Source organism: Rousettus aegyptiacus, unplaced genomic scaffold, assembly GCF_014176215.1.
Source record: "Rousettus aegyptiacus isolate mRouAeg1 unplaced genomic scaffold, mRouAeg1.p scaffold_m13_p_2, whole genome shotgun sequence".
Lineage (NCBI taxonomy): Eukaryota > Metazoa > Chordata > Mammalia > Chiroptera > Pteropodidae > Rousettus > Rousettus aegyptiacus.
In genome coordinates, this window is record NW_023416295.1 from 155,383,212 (window position 1) to 155,406,117 (window position 22,906).

The following is a 22,906-nucleotide window of genomic DNA, read 5'->3' on the forward strand; positions in this document are numbered from 1 at the left end:
ATTACTATAACTTTGTAATATAGTTTGAAAACAGGAAATGTGATGCCTTCAGCTTTGGTCTTCCTTCTTAGGATCGCTTTGAGTATCTGGGGTCTTTTGTGGTTCCATATCAATTTTATAATTGTTGAGGTGTTCTTCCTTTTGAAAAATGCCATTGAAATCTTGATAGGTATTATATTGGATCTACAAATGGCTTTAGTAGTATGAACAATACTAATCTTTCCAATCCATGAACATAAGATACCTTTCACTTATTTGTGTCTTCTTCAATTTTTTTCATTAATATCTTATAGTTTTCAGTGTACAGATCTTTCACCTCCTTGATTAAACTAATTCCTATGTATTTTACTATCTTTGATACTATTGTAAATAAGACAGTCTTTTTTACTTAATTTTCAGATAATTTATTGTTTGTGTTTGGAAATACAAACTGAAATTTCCAGAATTCTAATGGCACTCACTCTTTAGTGAATCATCATTGCCTGTTCTTGATACAGAATACACAAAAAATCACTCTATTCATCTCCAAGTCACAGGAACTTGTATCAACCCTGTAGCTAAAAGGATATGGGCTGGAATCATTTGGTAATGGCATTTTTGAAGAATAAGTTTAAACAATGTAAGCCGTTTCTGACATCTTCTTGAAATCATTACACAGGGAGGGAGACTCTAGAATAAAAAAGAAGTTTGGATAATGTTTTCTTAATACTATTATCACCATAAACATTTTAAAACATCAGTTAAAGACCATTAAACTACTTTCAAGAGAATACAAATGGGACACTTAAATTTTTAAAGAATGATATACACTAATATGGGAAAAGAGAATATTTGCAATTTTATAGAGCCAATATATGTTGTAATAACGATAACAAAATCTAATTAATATGGATTCCACATATATCTTAGACCAGTTTATTATTCCTTTTTCCCACTTATTTTCCACAAAGAAATTACCTTACTCTTATATTTTCTTAAGATAGGTCAAGCAGTTAAATAACTAAATCTCAATGTAATTGATAAATGGTGAGAAAAGTGTGTGTCAAAATTATCAGGAAAGAAGTTTAAAGAAGGCTGCTTCTTTATGCATCAGAATCTCTGTCAAATAACTTACTAAAATTATGCAGTGGAGTTCCAATGCATACAGCTTCATCCACAAAGGAGGATATCTTGGCCAGTGAGCTTCTTCCCCAGGTGGGTAGTTGACAAAATTCCTCCAGCAGTGGTCATACTCTAAGGAAACACAGTACATGGCTCATTTACTAAATACAACAGAAAGGTGCTTTTAAAAAGCTCAGCTTTAACATGAACAATGGACTAGTGGTTACCAGAGAGGAGGGGGAAGGAGGGAAGTAGACAGGGGGGAAAAATTTAAATAATTTCTTCAATTAAAAAATAAACAAATAAAAAATATGTATATATATATTTTGTTGTTGTTGTTGTTATTGTTGTTGTTTATTTTATTTTTTTTAAAGAAGAAGTTACTGGCTGGGGCATGGCTACCCACCATGACCTGCCCAGTTAGGAATTTATGATCAGATCACTCTGTGAGGTTTATGTCTATGGAACCCTTTTTTTTGTTCACAAGGAGGACACAGCCATGTGAAACTCTGGGAAGAGCATATCTGGAGATTCTGAGATGGGGACTAACGTAAGAAAGAAGGCCAAAGTGAGTGGAATATGGTGAAGGAGGGACAGAAGGGAGAGACTGTGCTTTGTGACAAAGCAGTGTGACATAGGCAACACCTGGCTTTTATTCTATTGCTTCTTCATTTTCTCATGGCATTTTATATCTTCAAGGCATGTTGACAAAGTTGTCTTCTAAATAAATAAATAATTCAAAAAAAAAAAGTCCAACTTTAAAAATATACCATATATAAAGCCCTCTGATCTTTTTGCTGCAGGAGCTGGGCTAGACTCCTCCAGAATCTCTAAAACAAACAAACAAACAAACAAAAACAAAACGAAGCAGTTCATTTGAGGATAGCAGAGAGGCTGTAGTGGCAAAATAGAGAAAATCGTCATATTTTTGATACTTTTCCTGCAATGAATTTCAGACCTGGTCCTTTGTCACATTATTTCAATTATTTTACTTCTGAGATTTCCACTCTAGGATAAAACCATCTCCTGACCTAGAAACATACCACCATCACAGTCTTTCATAAATGCTTAAGATTCTTGGTTTATTCTTTTCACCTGAGGCTCCCATGATCTGGATAGTCACACCACTGTTAATGAGGTCCCTGAGTCCTTGACGGTTTTGTTGATCCATGTGTTGATAAAGCCGTGATACAAAAATAACTAAAGTCACAGTAGGTCGTTGGCTCAAAAATTCTCTAATAGCCTTGGAGCATTCCCAGCAGGGACTCCAAGACAAGAACCAGATGATGGAGCAGCTGACAGACGAGCAAAAGTGTCTTTCTGAAGTAAATTTTTCTATAAAATTGAGTTCAACGTGCTTGGTGGAGTTTTGGCTTGAGTTTCGCCAAATCTTGTGGCTCTTGCCCCACTGAATTTCATAGAGCAAACAAGCCTCTTTACGGAGTTCTCTGGGATCAAAGAAGACTTCAAATTCCCAGGGTTGAATCCTTCTCCTGAAATATAAAAACACTCTCACGTTGTCATGCAATCTTGAAAAAAAACTTAGAAATAATTTCATGCCCCCATCTTCTATCAGGCAGATCTAAAACATAAAGTCTTAGGAAACTTTTTTTTTTCCCCACTTGTATGTCTTAAAGTTATCCATGCTGGTCCACTTGAATTATCAGAGTTTTTATTACGACACAATGAAGAGATTTTTCTCAACTCATGTTACTACTCTTTCTATACAATTGCCTGTTAGTTTTGAAGTCAGGTATAAATGTGCCCTTTTTTCTCATTATGGTCTAATATTTCTATCTCACACTTAGAGGTGCCATGTCCCAATCATTACTGTTTACTATTTCTCAGGGGACCCTAACCAGATTTTCTCAGGTATAGAAGCCTTGACTTGTCAACGAAATTCTATTTCCAAGTCTAAGAAGAGAGTAATTGAGACTCAGGATTCTTCCATGTTAAATTCTATACACTAATACCTCATGAGAAAGAAACTCAAATTGCCCTCAATGGTCTCTTAAGATTTAATCATCTCCATGTGTCAAAGCTGTGGTTAGAGAAACTCAGGATTGTGCTGATGACTTTTCCTTCCAATGAGGTTAAGTCATAAGTTTATTACATTGTAATATTTCCCACTCACCCCTGAAGTGTTGCATTCATTTATTACACAGATTATTCCTTCCACTCATCATAAGAAAATATATTTCTTGACAAAAGTCCTGCTTTTATAATAATATGTCTGGAAAATGGACATGTAATAGAAAATAGAAAGATGAAATTGAAGTGACAAATGAGTTTCCTGGTCCTTTCATTAATGACTATAAAAACATGCGATTTAAAGAGAGAAGAACAATAGTAAGATAATAACAGAACAAAGCTGAAAAGTAATTTTTTAAACAGAAACAAAAAGACATAGCAACAAAGATATAGTAAACAATAATTATAGAAGAAAAAGTTGAAAAGAGAAAAAAAATTAGGGGCATGGTAAAAGAGGAAAGGAACATTGAAGAAAGCTATAGTTCTCTAGTTCTTAAACACCCACTTATTCTTGGTTGAATTAAATATACAATGTGATAGTACCATTCTTACCTCAAGGTGGGATCTCCAGTTGAAGGACCTGTTGACCAAGAGATGAGTATGTCAAATAATACCCACATACAAATTGAGCTGCTAAAAAAAATGCTCTGTTCTTCTAAAAAGACAAACATATCAGAAAATGGAGTTAAAATATTCTCTCCTGAATTAATTGGATTGGTCCAGTTTATGGCATCAAGAAAAGTAAGATTTTTAAAAGAGTTATGCTGAAATCTATTTGCCCAATCTCAACCCAGGTAATCCTTCTTAAGGTTTAAGTATAAGTATAATGGGAAAGTCACTTCTCAAAGGCTCCTAGATATAATTCCTATGTGCCCCTATAGTATGCCATATTTCTTTAATCAAAGTAATTATCATATTATATTATGACTGCCTATTTACAAGCCTATAATACCACTGAACTGTAAATTATGTGAGATATGGATTATGTATCTCTTGTTCCAGACCTATCACACTGCCTGAAAAACGTCAGTTAGTAATAGGTACTTATTGAATAAACTTCACCATACAGCTATATACATATATGTGTGTGTGTATGTATGTGTGTATATATAGGACAGATCAGTTGTTATCAAGGGTTAGGGATGGGGTGGAGCAAGAGAGAGGAGGGTTTGGTTATAAAAGGTTAATAAAAGGGATCTGTACTGCTGGAACTGTTCAGATCTGGTTGTGGTAGAAGATACACAAACATATACAGGTGACAAAATTACATCATTCTAAATATACACACAAATGAGCACAAGGAAAACTGGAGAAATCTGAATAAAATGATGGATTATGTCAATGTTAATATCCTGGTTGTAATATTAGTCTACAGTTTTGCAAAATGTAATTATTGGGGAGAACTGAGCAAAATATACAAAGAGTTTATCGTTTCCTAAAGCCATATGTTTTAAGCTATGATTATCTCAATTAAAATTACAATTTACAGAAAAAGTATTTGGTAGTGTGGAGAGAAACTTGCTTAATAGACATATATTTTATAAACCTCAGCTCAAGACCAAAGAGAAAAGAAGTCTGCATAAGCGATAAATAGGAAAATAAAAGCATTTGCAAAGAGCATGTAGAAAGATGTTATTAAACCAGAGAAAAAGATACTCGGGCTTCAGTTGGAGCCCAGTGGTTACTGAAGGCATTGACGACAAAATCCTGCTAAGTAGAATATCTCAAGGGTGGCAAACTTCTCCCTCTGAATCATGTTAATCTGGAGAAAGAAGCATCACTGCTGTTATGAAAAGAACAAAACAGAGTCAGCAGCTGAACTGGGAGCTAGGAACTAGATGTTGATGTGGTGCGACTCAGTCACTCCAGTTCTCAGTACTCAAAGTGTCAAGGAATGGGATAGCATCCTCCTTTATCTATGGGGGATACGCCCAAGACCCCAGTGGGTGCCCGAAACCACAGATAGTGCCGAGCCCTACATATTCTATGTTATTTTCCTATGATACATACCTATGTATCATATGTTATTTTCATATCATACATACCTATGATAAAGTTTAATTTATAAATTAAATTACGTAATTTATAAATTAAGCACAGTAAGACATTAACAATAATAAGTAATAATAAAATAGAGCAATTATAACAATATATTTATTGTAATAAAAGTTATGTAAATGTGGTCTCAAAATATTTTATTGTACTGTATTTACCTTTTTAAATAAAGAAATCACGTTATGGCTTCTCTTTGGCATATTCAAATAGCCAGCATCATCGTTCTTGAGTTTTGGCCATTATTGAGCAAAATAAGGATTACTTGAACACAAGCACTGTGATACCATAACAGTCAATCTGATAACCAAGACAGCCGCTGAGTACTAAGCAGAGGGGAGAGTACACAACATGCAGATGCTAGACAAAGGGAGGATTCACGTCCTGGGTTGGTCAGAGCAAGAAGACACAAGATTTATTCTTGATTCAGAATGGTGTTCAATTTAAAACTTACGAATTGTTTACTTCTGGATTTTTTATTTAATATTTTCAAACCTCAGTGGACTGCACGTGACCAAAACCATGGAAAGTGAGACCGTGGGTCAGAGGGGACTAATGTAACCCTGATCCCCGCCCGTAGTCCAAGGACTCCTCGGAGTAACCAAGAACCTGCTCGGTGCCTGTGCCTTCCAATTTGCTATCACACAGGGGCAAAATACCAAAAAGGACCAAGAAGAGGGTACTAGTGACTAACAGATAAGTCACCCCCAGAACGTGGCAAATTATAGTGTGTTGGGAAATCACTTATATATCCTTTCAATAAAAGTTAATTGAGAGTCTACTAAACATTAGGTATTCTTCTAAGTACAGGAACAAGGAATAAAACAAATCTCTAGCTTTGTGCTCATGGAGTTTATATTTTAAATAGAGAGAGAGACAATAAGTAAATAAATACATATATTAAGTCAGTAGTGACAAGTACTACGAAAAGTATTGTAAGGAGATCAAAGGTGATGGTGAGACAAAGCTAGCTTTCAGAGGTTGGTCAGGGAAGGCCTTTTTGAAGATGCATTTAAGCAGAGCCATGAATGTAAAGTGAAGCAAGACACATCAAGGCAGAGCATGCCAAGAAGAAAGAAAAACAAGTGCAACGGACCTAAGGTGAAAAGGTCATGGCATGTTCGAGGAAGAGTAAGAAGTAAGCTTGCTAGGTCAGAGTGATCAAGATACACGATGACAGGAGATGAGCTTGATCATATAGGGCCTGCTAAGCCATGGATTTTATTCTAAGTGTACCAGGAAGCCATTAAAGAATGTAGGAATGATTCCGGCAAAAATCTGGATTTTAGAGGCTGTGCCTCTCAAGACTCAGAGCTTTGGGGATGAAACGGGCACTGACCTAGTCTGGATTCAGAATGATCGTGGTGCTGAATTCCAAAACTTGGAGAGCAAAAAGGCAATCCATTCGTTTTCTTTGGGGAAACATAAGCAATTTTTTTGGCAACAAGAACCCATGTTAAGATGTACGCTCTGGTTATTTAGAAGCTAAAGTGTCTGAGGTGGCAGGAGAAAAGGATTACACATCAAAAGGCTCAGTTACCATCACCAATTTCTCTTTTCCAAGAAAGCAGAGATCCATGGAGCTTGAGACACAGAACATAAGATTTTCTCACATGATGCCTCTTCTCAGTGGGTTGGAGAGAGATAAAAAGTCACTCCTAACTCTGAGGGTGAAGTGGCTGTGGAAGATGCTCAGTCCTCTCTCCTGGCCAAACCTTAAATCTGAGATGCTGTTTTTGAACCAGAAAGAGTGATAATACCTGGGAGACACTTCCTCCAAAACAGGAGGTACTCTGCCCAAGGCTCTGTGTGTGTGCATGTGTGTGTGTGTGCGTGTGTGTGTGTGTGTGCATGCGCGTGCATGCACGCAGGGGTCTAGAATGTGCCATGGAGGCATAAAAACTACTTTGAACTGAAGATATTTGAAGATAGACTTTTTCCCCCTGAAACTCTTTATTTTCCTAAAAGCAGAGCCTCTCAAAGAACTCAAAAGAAATAGAACCCAAAGAATTCAATTATCATAAATCCCATCCCCAGGAGCAATCAGAGGAGATCGACCCACCACTGGCAACAGCCACCCAAACAGAAATTATCACAACTGTTATATCTCCAATCTGTTCTCTTAAGGGCCTATCTGTGTTTCCTAAAAGTCATTTGTTTCTTGATAAGTATCTTTTCTCCTCTCCTCTTCCCCCATTAAGAGGCTGCTAGGTTCCCCATGAGTGCTCTTCTCCATCTCTGCTTCTCCCAGTAAGATGGTACATGAGCCCAAATTCTAATTGCCTCCCTGAGTCACATTGCGAGCTGCTGTATGTAATTTTGTCTTTTCTTTCACTAATTTGGCTGTTGTCAGTTTAATTAGCAGATCCACAAAAACTGAACCTAAGAGGATAGACGAAAAGTGTTTCCTGCCCAACAGTGTGTGTGTGTGTGTGTGTGTGTGTGTGTGTGTGTGATATGTCTGTTTGTACATTTGTACTAGAGGATGGAGAGGTGGCAGGAAGTGAAGCTGTGCATGGCACTTTCCAGGAGATGGAAAATGGTTCTAGCTGGGATGTGGGACTAAAAAGATAGTCAGATATCCAGGAAAGAGGACAGAGTCAGGAAACACTATCCTAAGTGTGACTTAGAGAATAAATCTCTCATCCTTAAAAGAAAAAAACAGGGAATGTGCGTGTTCAGAAGGATGAGAAAAGGGATGGCCAACACCTTGGAATGGACACTGCTCAAACTTCAGTCCAAATCTGTGTCCTTGAACTAGTTGATATGCTCTGAGGAGGCCTTACAGAAACAGAGGTCATGAGAAGGTCATATGGGTGATAGGAAGACAGTTCCTCTGAAGGAAATGAAGCAACACTAAGAACTTCAGGAAGATAGTATAATATACTCTCAGTATCTATCCCTGGGATGCAAGGCAAGGATACCAGCCACATGAATTGGGATGGTTTGAGGATAAAACACACCACCTTCAGAGAACAGTCCAGGGAACTTATTCAACTGAATAATGTATTTAGTTTTTCCCCACAAATGCCACTCACAAGAGAATTTTAATAGAGGAAAAATATAATGGAGAAAAAATATTGCCTCTTAAAACCCAAGACTGGTATCTGTATTATTTCCCATCACGTCATGCCCACACTCTTGCAATAGTCTTTTAACTGGTCACCTTGCTTCCCATCTTTTCTGTTTCCAATCCAAAAGTCATCAAATGCCAGGTAAAAGTGTCTAGTGTCATTTCGGTCATCTCTATGCTATTCACAAGTTCTTAAGAGATTTTCTCTTACCGAAAAGATCAGCCTCAATTTCCTTAGGCTGGTAGTCAGGCTCTCTATAATATCGCTTCAAATTCGCTTCCTAATCTCACTGCAGATTAGTTCCACAAACTCTTTTTTTTTTTTAGTTTACCCAGTTTACTCAGTATGTTTCAAACACAATCTTGGTAAATTCTCTCAAAGTCTGTGTGTCAACCAACCTGGAATCTTCTTCTCTTTGCCAAACTAAATCCTACCTTTGTAGGATCCAGCTCAAATCCTACCTTATCTGAAAATTCTTTTCTTTCACAGCCTAAAGTGTTCTCCTTTCCCATGAATTTTTCCTAAGTAACTAAGCCTTAAATGATTAACATGCCCTTGTGTAATCACTTCTCTTGCTATCTTAAGCTGTTGGTTAACTGTTGTATATTTTACTTATTTTTTTACTATGGTGAAATGAGCATTGATTTAGTGTCATTTGATCAAAATCGTTTGTGGATGTGAAAGTTAATAATAAGAAAAATAATAGTAATAGATCTTATTTTAAAATAATATTAATATACTAACAAATAAGAAAGTTGGAAAATGCCCAAGGACACAAGCACAAGCAAAACACACACACACACACACACACACACACACACACACACACACACACGTAGGGTTTCTGCGCTTTCGAAGAATATGGAGCTTGCCAGGCCCCCCCATCCCCGATCCACTTACCTGTGTCAGAAGCCATGGTGCTTGTGTCACTGGACTTTTTGCCCTCCAGTTTTATATAATGCTGATTGCTCTTGCCAGCTACACTGTTTCTTAAGGTGTGACCACTGGCTCCTGCTTGGGCAGAGGATGACTCATCCCTGAGTCTCAGGTGGTTATTGGGTATCTGGACTACACGAACAGGTAGTAGATTAAGAGAAAAGCTGGAGTGGGATTTGCATTCGTGTGGTGCAGAAAACTTATGGTGAAAATAGTCTTGAAGAATAATTGAGTATATCCAAATTACACTGCGTATATCCAAATTACAAAGTTCTTCTGTGATAATATCTGAATTTAGGAACCTTTCCCTTTTCTTTAAATTAAAGTTAAGATAAGACTGATTCATCATTGTTTACTGATGAGAATAAAAGTAGAATAAAGAGAAGAGAGAATTGACCTGTTTCCGTAACCTGAAGGTTTCCATTGTTACCCGGTGAAGACACTGTGGACTTGCTCTTTAGCTATTATTCTCTTATTTTGAACTTCCTCTTATTTTGCTCTTTGACCCAAATCCTGTTGGAAAGGGGAGGGACACTGATAAACACAAAATCAGAAGGACTTCGGCCTCTATGTCAAGTAATTAGTCTTAGGTCATCTCTCTCTCTTCTTGAAGCTAAGGGTAAGTGTATGGCCAAGTCCGTGTATGCTTTTTTCTCCTCCTTGAAAAGATGAATATTACATATACTCCCATAGCCATTGCCCCTGTTGTCTGAACCCTGGATCAAGCTCCTCTGAATTTAAGCACACACTCTCAGAATTGAGGTCACTCTCAACTCCTAAATTTCCTTTTGGGGTCTCAAAACTAGAGTCCCTGAACTTTGAATCTCAAATTCTACAAACCCAATACCCAAGCCCTAAATATAAGATGCTCCTTAATTATGAAAGTCCATTATTATGCTGAGTGAAACAAGTCAGAGAAAGATAAATACCATATGATTTCACTTATATGCGGAATCTAAGGAACAAAAAATAACAAACTAATCAAAAACAGACTCACAAATACAGAGGACAATCTGATGATGACCAGAGGGGAAGAGGACTGAGGAACTGGGAGAAGAGGGTGAAGGGTTAAAGAAGTATGAATTAGTAGTTGATAGATGGTTACCGGGATGGAGAACACAGCCCAGGGAATGCAATCAGTGTTAATGTAATGGCTAGGTGGCGAGCCAGAAAAGAGAAAGAGCAATCAGGGGGATCATTTTATAAACTATATAAATGTCTAACCAATGTACTGTACACTTGAAACTAGTAATGAAAGAAAGAGAGAAAGAGAGAAGGAGAGGAGAGAAGGAGAGAAGGAGAGAAAGAGAGAAGAGCTACAAACGCGAGACTATACCGTAGATCGCTCCTAAATACACTCCACCTTCCCCTCGCCCCCTCCTACCTCTCCCTCTCTCTCTCCCTCTCTCCCTCCCTCCTCCCTCCCTCCCCCCTCAGCCCTCCCTCCCTCCCTCCCTCCCTACACCTAAAGACAGAACAACGCTGAAGCCTACGCCTCCGCAAGATGAAGCAGTTCTATGGAGTGGCAGGTGAGAGTTTTGAAGAAATGGCAGAAGCACCACATCATAAACAAAAATCCTTCAGAAGCCAAGAGTTCCAAAGTTAGGCATAAGTGGTAGGTAAAACAATGACCCCTCAAAGATGTTCACCTCCTAATCCCTGGAACCTATAAGTATGTTACCTTATGAAGGCAAAAGTGACTTTGCAGATATGATTAGGGTAAGGATCTTGAGATAGGGAGATGATCCCAAATCATCTGGGTAGTCCCAGTCTAATCATCTGGGTAATCCCTTGTAAGAGAAAGGCAAAAAAGTCCGTCAGAGGACAGGTGAAGATGGAAGCAGAGATCTGAGTGATGTGATTTCTGGCTGGAAGGGGGCTGTGATTCAAGGGATGAGGACAGCCTCTAGAAGCTGGAAAAGGCAAGGAAATGGGTCCTTCCCTAGAGCCTTGTGAAGGAAAGTTGCCCCGATGACATCTTGATTGTAGCCCATCGAGACTCTATTTTGTACTTCTGATCTCCATAACTGTAGAATAATTTATGTTCTTTTATATAATTAAGTTTGTGATAATTTCTTACAGCAGCTAAAGGAAACTAAGACATTGGCACACACTCACAAGAGGCACATAAGCGATAGTTAAGGTGGTATATAAAGTGAGTTTGTTTCTATTAGAATTCCTATTCAATGATCGGTCCATCTTCTGTTTTGGAAAACTCAGAACTATCAGGTATGATAGACTGTCATGACATTTCATTATTTGTAAAAGAGGTTGATGATAAGTCAGTGTCCTATTCCTGGGAATTTATCAATTTAAACAAATGTATACATATACTTATGTAACCATTCCACAACTGGGATGTTTGAGATCTCACCACCCAAAAAAATACTCTGTGTCTGTTTGCAATCAATCTTCCTAGCCTCACCCCAGACCCGAGCAACCACTGCTATTTTTGTCACTATAAATTACTTTGGACAGTTTTATAGTTTCATACAAATGGAGACGCACAATGTTTTTGCTAAGTAAAACTGATCTACATGATTCAAAGTGTCAGAGGGTCATTTCTTTCCATTTCTGGGTAAAATTCCATTATATGGGTCTACCACAGTTTGTTTACTGACGGACTTTGTGTTATTTCCAATTTGGGGTTATTACATATAAAGGTGACATAACATTTGTGTACAACTCTTTATAGAAACATATGTTTCTTTTTTCTTCTCTTGGGTAAAAAACCTGGGAGTGGAATTGCTGAAACAAACATATAAGTATATATTTAACTTTTAAGAAAATGCTAAATTGTTATATTCGTTTATAGTCTCACCAGAAATATGAGTTTCAGTTTTCCAACATCCTCATCAACACTTGGTAATGTCAGCCTTTTTAGTCACAGCCATTTTTGTGATTGTCTGGTTGTATCTAATTGTGATTTTCAATTGACATTTTCATGGTGATTAATGATATGTGCTCATTATTTATTTATATATCTTCTTTTCTGAAGTCTGAGTATTTTGCCCATTTTTTAGTAGGATGTCTGTCTCATTACTGAGTTGTAAAAGTTCTTTATACATTATGCATACAATTCTTTCATAATACGTGTGTGTGTGTGTGTGTGTGTGTGTGTGTGTGTGTGTGTGTGTTTCTCAGTATCTGGTCTGCTTTTCATTTCTTTGATGGTGTCTTTTGGAGAACAGAAGTCTTCAATTTTAATGAAGCTTAATTTATCAATTTGAGTTTTTGGGGTTAATGTTTTTCAGATCTTGTCTATAAAATCTTTACTTACTCGAAAGACACAAAGATGTTTTAAATTAGATTTTACTCTGATTTTAAGTAAGAAATAAGCCCCAAGAAAAAAGTCCCTTCAAAGGAATTGAATATTACAGAAGAGTTCATATATACTCATAAACAAGTACATATGAATAGAGTCATAAACAAGAACAAAAAAGAAAAATATCTGACTCAAGAGAAATGTGTTCTTCACAAGTCCATCGTTTAGACTGCAGGGGTTCCATGAAGCAACTGAAGTTATAGGCAAAATATTATGTTTATGTGTATTACTTCCCGGGGGAGAGTATACATTTTATCAGGTTCTCAGTAGGACATTTGGTCCTCCTGATATGAGGGACCATATATGTTTTAATAAATTTTCTTTTCCCTCTTTTAATCAGCAGTAGGCAGAAAAGTAATACAATAAGCAATACAACTGTCAATAAATAAAATGTTCCACTTTAGTTCTTCTAACAAGAGAGGAAAGTGATCCCATACTTCCTGATATAACCCAAAGGACCCTACAATATATAGAGTGTTATATTTGAAGTCTATGTGAATTTTACATTTTACACCATAGTAACATGTATGTTTGTTTTAATATCAATATATTTTATATTAATTATAGAAATCAGTTTATACTTTTAACTCTTTAATCCCATGTCTAAAGTTTTTCTAAGGGACAATGATCTATAAACAAAGAGTCATAACATCGTTCCACCATGAAAATTGAAAATAACACATTGTTCAAGGATAAACATTTCCTTAAGTAAAGTATGTATATAAATAATCATATATAATACAGCCATTAAATTATGTAGATTTTGGTGATTTGAAACAAAAATTCCTATGATCATTAAGATTATGTGTGTGTGTGTGTGTGTGTGTGTGTGTGTGTGTGAGAGAGAGAGAGAGAGAGAGAGAGCAAGAGAGAGATTCAGTACATCATAATTCATGATAGATTTTCCAGGAAGACAAATTATACACATAAATGTACTGATATTTCAGATCCAATGGGTTATAAATCAAATAGGTAGTTTTATTAAAACCTTTATCCCAAGAACACTCCTTCCATTCCTTTTCCTGACCGCCTACCCACATCCACATTCGTCGACTACCATGTCTTCATAATGTCGTAGAATGACATTGTCGTCATTGTCCTGATAGAGCATGGAAATGGGGGATAGCTTGGTGGGAATGCAGACAGCCTGGGGAATTGCTGGGTCAACCACATGCATCAGTGCTTGCATGAAAGCATAATTGGAGCTGTTGAGGGAGGTGGTCATTGAGAAAGGACAATCTCCATGGCAATAATTTGCCATGAACCCCTTGGGGGCAATGATCCACTTGTGCCAACCCAGGTCCCGGAAGTTGATGAATAGCTGGTGACGATGGCAAAGGTTCTTGCAAGAAGCATAAGGGGCAGGGATGGCTGCCCTCCTTTTTCGAGAAGAAGTGGGGCATTGCTCAGGATTGAGGGTCACCAGCAGCAGGGAGGCATGAAGAGAACGTCTCAGTCTGGCACAGATGTCCTCAAGCTGAAAATTCACCCCAGTGTCTCTGTCTCCTTTGACTAGCATCTCTAGCAACAAACCTAAGTTCTTCTGGTGGTTATCATGCCAATCCTTAGCCACATCCAACAGGTTGAAGTAAAGAACACCTTGAGGCCATGGTACTGACTGCAATACAAACATTTTACCTGGTTTAGGGATGAACCGGCCCCACACAGGAGGCTCCTGCACCAGGGACAGAGCCAATTCCAGTTCTGGTCCCAAGTTATAGTAAGTGTTGGGTCCCAAGTCCAGACCCAGACGTGCCATTGTTAACTGCTCCTTATCTTTAATTGCAGACAGATTAAAGTAGAGGAGCTTCTGTAGACAAGAGGAAGCTTGGGAAAAGTTCTCCGAGTAAAGAAAGAATCCTAGATGGGAACAGAGAGACATGAGCCTCACCATAATATAGTTTACTTCATATCCATCTACATGAAAAGAAGATACATAAATAACTAATAGTCACATACACAAAATAAGGGCAGAAAATAATCAGTTATACTCAAACTCTACCATTTTAGATGATTTATTTATTTATCTCACTCCGCTTAAAGCCAAAGTTTCTCTTTTTTTTTAACTTATTTGCTAATTGTAGTTGACATACAATATTATATTAGTCAAGTGTACAACATAGTGACTAGACATTTATTTATCGTAAGAAATGACCACCCTGGTAAGCCTAATATCTATCTGGCATCATACATAGTTATTGCAATATTATTTACTGTATTCCCTATGCTGTACTTTGCATCTTCATGACTAATTTTATTACTTCTTAATCCCCTTAAAAATACAAGATAGCTCACAAATTTGTATGTCATATTCGCACAGGGGCCATGCTAATCTTCTCTGTATCATTCTAATTTTTAGTATATGTGCTACCAAAGTGAGAACAGACCAGAGGTTCTCATCTTTACATCCACAGGTCCCTAAGGAGTCCTGGATAGGCTTTACAAGGTCCATGGTCACGAATGGGAAAAGTAATCACATCTTTATTTTTAGTAAATTCTAAATGAAATTTAACATTTCTTTCAGTTATGAATATAGGCAACAAAGCCCAATAATATTATCAGGGCCTATGATACTGTTACCAGTAAAAATCACAGGTATGTTCATACAAGTTGTTCAGTTGTTGCAAATATCCTAAAATAACACTTAGGCTCACACTACTTGAATTTTTTGTAGTTATAGTCCCTTTCCTGGGTCTTATGTGCTACTTCAATAAAGCACCATATACGTTACTATATACACATTTGTTTTTAAAATATTTTTATAAGTGTATTTTAATATTTAATTGATTTCTTTTGAAATTCTAAATATTTTATTCGAGGATGTAAACCATTATTCTGAGAAAGGGTCCATCGGCTTTAAAGGGACAGACGGCACAAAAACATTTAAGAACATCCTAGGCTGTCAGGTGTTGCTAGCCAAAATGTACCTTCAAAACAAACTCCTGTTATCCAGCCAAGACTGGCCCTCCAGAAATTCCCTATTTTTTATCCTTTGGTAATTCCTTACCTAAAGCCTGCTATTGTCAATGTCAACATGTCTAGTCTTGTATCTCTGAACATTTCATCCCCCATGTCACTGAATACTGAGGAGCAATGTGACTCTTCGGTTTCTCCTAATGGACCCCTTTCTCTGTATCTTTTGAAGTTGTAGGTGTACTCTCCCTATTTTCAAAGCCAGTTTCTCTGCCTGGATTTTCAAACCTCACCTACTCCTCTAGGAAAAAACCCAACAGAGTATATTTTCCCTTTTTTTTTTTTTAACTTCCAATTTCTCCCTGTCCACAAATAATTTCTTTGGCCTGGCATCATCATTATGATCAGTAGGAAGGCTCTATCCTCCGAAGGCATTTTCTAAGGTCATTTGGTTTGTGGAGAAATTATAACAGAAACCCAAAACTTCTAACCAACCCACCACAATGCCTCTTCTTTCTCCTCTCATTTTTAAAAATAACAAAATTAAAAGGCATTAAAAATTACCCAGTTTTCTCTTAAATCCTACTCTATCATCTCTCCCTTTCTTTTCATTGACCATCTTTTAAAAAAAAAAAAAAATCAGTCAGCATTTGCTGCCCCTACTTCTTACCTCATATACTTCTGTTATTTCCCAACACTTTTATCCTTACTACTTACTCTGCTGAAACAGCTTTCTCGGTTACTGTCAGATGCAGGGATGTTTTCCCAGAACTCATCCTTCTCAAGCTCTCTGAACAATTGATCTCTCCTGTTTGAGGTTCTAATTCTAATATATTGGTCTCCTTTTTCACTTATATCACTAAATCACATTTCTTAGGCACAGGGTGGGGGAAAGCCATAATGGAAAAGATGGATGGATTTGAAAGCATGAAAATAAAAAAAAATTTCTATATTCAAAAGCCATTACTAGCAAAATCAAAAACACAAAATAACTGACAATACTGGTAACATATCTGATGAGTTAAAACTCATGAATATAGAGCTTTTGAAATGATTAAGAGGCCTTACAAATCATTAAGAAAAAGAAGAATCCTCAATAGGAAAAGTGTCATAATCTATAAATAGGCAACTATTTTGTATAAATAGGCAACTATTTGAAAAATAAAGATGAATGATTCATTATTCATTTGAAAATGCATCATTTTGCATTATTAAAAATTAAAGTTAAAATAATGAGATTACATTCTGCTATTAGATTAATAAAAATTAACAGCTAAAAGTGATGTTATCTCGTGGACACCCAGCGTAGCATGGATAAGCACATTGTCATATATTGCTAGAATAAAATACTATACAGCAATGAGAATGAACTACAAATATGCACAGTGTATTTGTGAGAATAAATGAAATGAAAGAAGTCAGACATAAAAAAGGATACATTCCACATTTCCATTTATATGAAGTTCAAAAACAGGCAAAACTACTATGTAATGTTAGATATCAGGATAGAAGTTACCCGTGCAAGGAAATAATGATTAACCAGAGGCGGCATGAAGGATCCTCCGGAGTGCTGGTCATGTTGCCTCTTGATCTGAGTGCTGGATAGTCTGTGAAAATTTATTGTACTGTTCTCTATGATTTACGCACTTTTCTAGATGTATGCTATACTTCAATAAATTTCTATTTTAAAAAAGACTTTTGTCAATTGTATGTAAGAATTCTCATACAATTATGGTGGTGTAAAAATTTTGGAGGATGTTCGTTATATGTCAAAAGAATAAATGTGCCTCTTCTAATAATTTATCCTAGGGAAATAGAAAAAGTGCACACGCACACACACACACACACACACGCATGCACACACACAAATGGATGTGAAGCCGCACTATTTATGATATGTCCATGCCCATCGACAGGGCATCCGTTACATAAATTTTAGCATGTTTATATAATGTAATATCATGCAACCATTAAAACGAGGATAAGTTGACTATTTGTTCAGACTTGTAAGAGATGTCCATAATATTAAAGGAGTGTATAGTATGATCCCATTAAAAATATATTCTAATTTTATATTATATGTATGCAAATAAGAAAAGTCTGGAAGAAAATATATCAACTGTTCATAGCGATTTTCTCCAGAGGGAAGGTTACAGAGGAATGGTGGTGAGATTTTGTTCTACCCCTCCCCCCCAAAATTTGTTAGGATTATGATCATCACAGAAATCAAAAGTTTTTCCATCAGGGAGGGAGGGAAGTAACCTCAGCTGTTTTCTACTCTACATGGAAAACTCTTCAAACTTTCTTTTCTTATCTCTTAACCTTCCTCCAGAAATTTTTCCTGAACTCCCACCCCCAAGGACCCCAGTCTCTAACATAATACTGAGCACAGTGTAAATATGGAAGTCATCTATTTGTCTACTTCCCTTCTATAAACTCTTAAAGAGCAGATTTTATCTTTAATTTCTGTATTCTCAGTTCCAGGCACACAATGGATATCAACTAAATGCTTTTTGGACAAACAAGTATTTAAATCTTAACTTCAAATTGCTCTAAAACTTACCAATCAGGGCTCTCAATTCTGTTTCTGAACCACCTTGGGAGGCTAATAGAAATGCAAATTACAACAACTACCTCTAACTTAAATAAGAATGGGATGGGAGAATGAAGGGTAGGAACTGGGCTGAAGAATCAGCTTTTTAACAACTGGCTTGGGTAATTTTGGTGGGTTGTCAGTTTGGCAAAGTATTAAATGGCACTCAGTTAGATACTTATATAAAGGGTATGTATGACAATGGCATATATTATTGCTGAGTATCTGTAAACCAAGAGTAGTCTTTTCCATCTAAGGACGGTAGGGGGGAGGTGTGGAGAAAAAAAGCTAGTCTCATGGGCAAACTAAGGTCAAAATTTTTATCCCCTGCTTGCCATACCAAAGGCACCACGATGCATAAATTGTGCGCTAAAGAGTGGGAGACAGAGCCCCAATTCCGCCCTCACCTCTCCTACCTAAACCGCAGCACAAAGCTGTAGGTTCAGAAAAAAACCTATTTTGAATCCTGACTTTGTTCACACGCTAGCTGTATAATCTTGAATAGGTTACAGGTTATCTACTATTGTCTGAGAACTTCCTCTCAGAATTCTTGTTGGGATTAAATGAGATAAAATACATAAAATACGAGCGCAAGACCTGCTATCTATGAACCTCTCAGTAACTGTTATTGTCTTTTATTTCCTTTCTTCGAAAGCCAGATTCTTCTCTAGGAAACACTCCAATATCCTTACCTTGATCTGGAAGAAGTCGAAGTACGCTCCCAGGGACTCCCAGCTCCTTTACGTAGCATAAGTCTTGAGAGGCCCCAGTGGTGGCTGCTGCCTCTTGATCCTGGAAAATTTTCTTCATGATATAAGGCACAGGTTGGAATTTCTGTGGAGATGGAACCTTGTCCAAGCCCAGAAATTGGATAAAGACATGTTCTCGAAACTGTAATGTCTGGCCCAAGGCCGCAGTTAGGAGGCTGAGAGCCAAGACTGGCAGGGGAGGAAACATGACCTCTGAGTTGAGACAGAGCTGGCTAGTCAGGCTGAAGAGAGCTCTAGCTCCTGAGTCCCCCACAATCCAAGTGCTGCTAATTTATCTGATGTAAGATAATCAAGTGTGAATTGCTCTCTTCCCAGCTCCTCAAAGGCAATTGGATGCGAAAAGATAGAACTTTTTTCTCTTTCCTAGCTCTACTGTTCCAGAAAAAAAAAAAAGTTCACAAAGCAAAGATAACCAGCGCGTGGACCTAACTCTACTTAACCTGAGCTTTGTCTACAGTACACAGAGTGGAAAGGATACAGACATTTATTCCTCTCACAAACATTTATTAAGCATCTGCGAAGTGCAAGGTGCTGAGATAGGTGCTAGGAACATAGTAATAAGTAATCCAAAGTCTTGTCATTCGTAGTCTGATTAGACAAACACGGAGGTAGATTTCCTTTAGACTGTAACCACAGCCATGTGGAAAACCACACCAGAGAGAAAGAACAAAAGGAAGTTTGATCTATATCGTCAGTTTTCAGCTCTAAGAGGGACTGAATTTCTTTTCATCTAACTTTGCCCTTCCTGATTAAAAGTCAAAAGTCAGACTGACTGAATTCATTCTTGTTTCATTACGTATTAGCTATGTGACGTCGGGCATGTCACCCAACCTACCCATATTTTTTTCTTCTCAACAGAAAATAAAAACTGACCTTTTAATTTGCCATAGGAATCTGATAAGATGATGTGTTTAAAGTGCTCAGCCTGCCAAATGGTAAACCCACACAAAGTCTTCTCAGAGGAGATAGTTTTAAAGTTTAAGTAGACATTTTTCAGTAAGACAATCAGACATTCGAGGCTGAAGGAACTACATATGAAAAGGCATGGAAGTTATTGAAAAGTTTAAGTAGGGAGGCATATATCAATTTTAGTTTGTGTTTTCTGTTTTATTTTGTTTTGGCCAAACTATTACAAGATTTTCAGTGCTATAGAAGGATTAGCTTGTCTGTTGCCAAATAAATTTTCAAGCTTTTTGAGGACAGGGACTTTATCATTTTACATTATTTTTTACCACCTATAACAAGAACTCGTTTCTCCCAAAGGAAAAACAAAGCGTATATAACATATAATAGTTTCCCGTCATCTGCAGGATAAAATCTAAACTCCTTAGCTTATTGTTTAAGGACTTTCTTGGTTTGGCACCCATATTCCTAGCCAGCCTCACTCCTACCTCCCACCATTACCAGTGTTAATGTTCTAATGATATTGATGTATTTGTAGTTCTTCTATGAGCTCATTTCGTCTCAGAGACTTTGAACAGACAAAGTTCAAAGGTCACTTCTACTACAAAGACTTCCTCGGCTCTCCAAAACAGATTTAGATGCTTCTTCTCTCTCCCACCAAGCCTTGAGTGGGCATCCATTATAGCACTTATCGCAGTGCATTTCCTTGTGTTTTGCCCATGTTCCTTCCAGTTAATACAGTCGTCGGGGATTGGAATCATGACTTTCCTTTTCTCTAGTATCGCCACTGTCGAGGAAAGTAGACATTCACTAAATATATATGCAATAAATCAGTGAATGGATAAATTGGTGCTATTTCCAGAGGTCCCACTCTTCTAGATAGCCCTATTTCTGCCTCCTTGCATCCTAGTTAATACTTTTAATCTACAATCCCCACCCGTTTTCAACAGTAAGTGTGCGTTGCATTTTTATTTTCTTTATTTAACTTTCCTGACTTAAAGTCAGAAATCAGACTAACTGGTTAAAATTCTGGTTCCACTACTTATTAGTGTAATCATGGGCAAGCCGTTCATGAGAATTAAACATTCTTTGCTAAAGTACGAAGAGGATTTGATGAGATAATGCATATGCAATGCTCAGGACAACATCTGCCAAATAGTAAGCACTAAATAAAGGCTGGCATTAATTATTATTATATATTACAGTGGACTATGATCAAGGGAGACAAAGCAGTAATTGAAAGTGTATAGTCACCTAATACGGCAGAAAAAGCACCAGATCAGGAGTCAGGAGATCTGAGTTTATTAAGTCTCCTCCCATGGCTGTATAATTTTTGGGCAATTCACTCAGTCTTTTATGATACATGCCCAGGCATGGAAATTTTTTAAATAGAAGGATTCGAATGTCACTAAGGGCTAACCTACTTAGGCCTCCCTTTCTTTACCTAAAATCACAGGGTTGAATTTGATTTTCTTTAAATATTTCTACAAACAAAACCATTGTAATTCTGGACTTTCAGCCCAAAATAGAAAGTCAAGAGTGAGGCAATATGGCTGAATAGTATAGAACTGGTCCCAAAGTCATGGACTTAGTTTAAAATTCTAGCTCTATCTTGCTGTGGGGTCCTGGACAAATTGCTTTTTCTGGTCTTTGGTTTTCTAATCAATAAAATGAGAAATACATTAGTCCAGAAGAGTAACTGTGACCATAAGCATGAAAAACATTCACCTTCAATAGTAAGAAAAAAAAAAAAGAAATTTCTTTATCTATTCAATTAGCAAGATAAAAAAAGACAATATCTTGTATAGATGAAAAAACAAGGAAACAAGCATTTTTATATTCAGCTCTGGGGTATACATTAATATAACTTATCTGGAGGAAAATTTGGCACATATATTAAAAATTTAAAACTATTTTATTCCTTTTTATAGAAGGTACCTAGAGTAATCAAATTCATAGATACAGAAAGTAAAACGATGGTTGTCAGTGTTTGGGGTGAAAGAGAATGGATAATGGGTAATTATTGTTTTATGAATACAGAGTTTCTGTTTTGCAAGATAAAAAACAGTTCTGGAGTCAATGGTGGTGATGATAGCACAATGTGAATGTACTTAATGTCACTCAACTGTACACTTAAGAATGATTAAGATGAGGAAGTTTATGTTATGTGCATTTTGCCACAATTTTTAGAAATAAATTTTAAAAATAGTCATGTCCTTTGATCAGTGATTCCACTTCTGTAATCTTATTTTAAGCCACTAGACTATAAGCTACAAAAGGGCAGGGGCAAATGATGGATACTTGATAAATATTTGTTGAGTGATTTAACTAATGAGAGTGAACAAAGCATTACACATATAGATTCATTTTAAGATTATTTATTATAAAGAAAACTTGAAAATAACCAATTGTATAATAATAAACACATGATAGAACATAAGTAAGATTATTACTTGGCCATAAAAAATATTGTAAAATCAGTTTTAATAACATGAAAATTTATCCGTAAATATTATTAAGTGAAAAAATACAGATTTTGAAACAATATAAAAAATAATTCAATTTTAAAAAATATGCACACAAAAAAATCTGGAACGGTTGATACCAAAACATTAACAATGGCTATTTATCAGTAATATTTGTAAATTTCTATATTTTAAATTTTTAATAATTATTTATTATTTTGATATCAGAAAAGTTAAACAAACAAAACAATATATTCATGACCACTGAAGCACAATGTGATTTGGATGCTTCTGCCAGTCAGTGAACTGTGCTAAGTACTGGGACGTGGCCAGTGCCACAGGTAAAGAATTCGATAAACTTACATTAAGAACTAATGGGTAAGAAGTTATGGTTCATGTCACTCAACCATTAAAAAAATGAAATCCTACCATTTGCAATGACATAGATGGACCTAGAAGTTATTATGATGAATGAAATAAGTCAGACAGAAAGATAAATACCATATAACTTCACTTATATGCAGAATCCAAGGAATAAAAAGATCAAACTAATCAAAAACAGACTCACAAATATAAAGGACAATCTGGTGATGACCAGAGGAGATGGAGTTTGGGGAGCTGGGAGAAAGGGGTGAAGGGTTAAAGAAGTACAAATTAGTAGTTGATAGTTGGTCACGGGGATGGGGAGCATGACATAGGGAATGCAGTCAGCATTAATGTAATGGCTAGGTGGAGAGCCAGAG

General features: G+C 36.7%; 2 protein-coding genes and 1 non-coding gene across 3 annotated transcripts; all 3 read right to left on the minus strand.

Moving 5' to 3' along the window:
• Positions 1 to 519: 519 nt before the first annotated feature.
• On the minus strand, positions 520 to 9,174 carry APOBEC1 (apolipoprotein B mRNA editing enzyme catalytic subunit 1). Its single transcript, XM_016128026.2, has 5 exons — positions 9,159 to 9,174; positions 3,685 to 3,712; positions 2,197 to 2,594; positions 1,115 to 1,233; positions 520 to 669 (listed from the first exon to the last, which is right to left on the minus strand). The coding sequence occupies exons 1-5, from the start codon at positions 9,172 to 9,174 to the stop codon at positions 520 to 522; spliced, it is 711 nt and encodes a 236-aa protein (XP_015983512.1).
• Positions 9,175 to 13,549: 4,375 nt separating this feature from the next.
• GDF3 (growth differentiation factor 3) lies at positions 13,550 to 18,982 on the minus strand. The gene is made up of 2 exons (XM_016128027.2): positions 18,718 to 18,982; positions 13,550 to 14,379 (listed from the first exon to the last, which is right to left on the minus strand). The coding sequence occupies exons 1-2, from the start codon at positions 18,980 to 18,982 to the stop codon at positions 13,550 to 13,552; spliced, it is 1,095 nt and encodes a 364-aa protein (XP_015983513.2).
• Positions 14,795 to 14,902, minus strand: LOC118614456. Its single transcript, XR_004956057.1, has one exon. It is a non-coding gene; the product is annotated as a U6 spliceosomal RNA (small nuclear RNA).
• Positions 18,983 to 22,906: the final 3,924 nt, after the last annotated feature.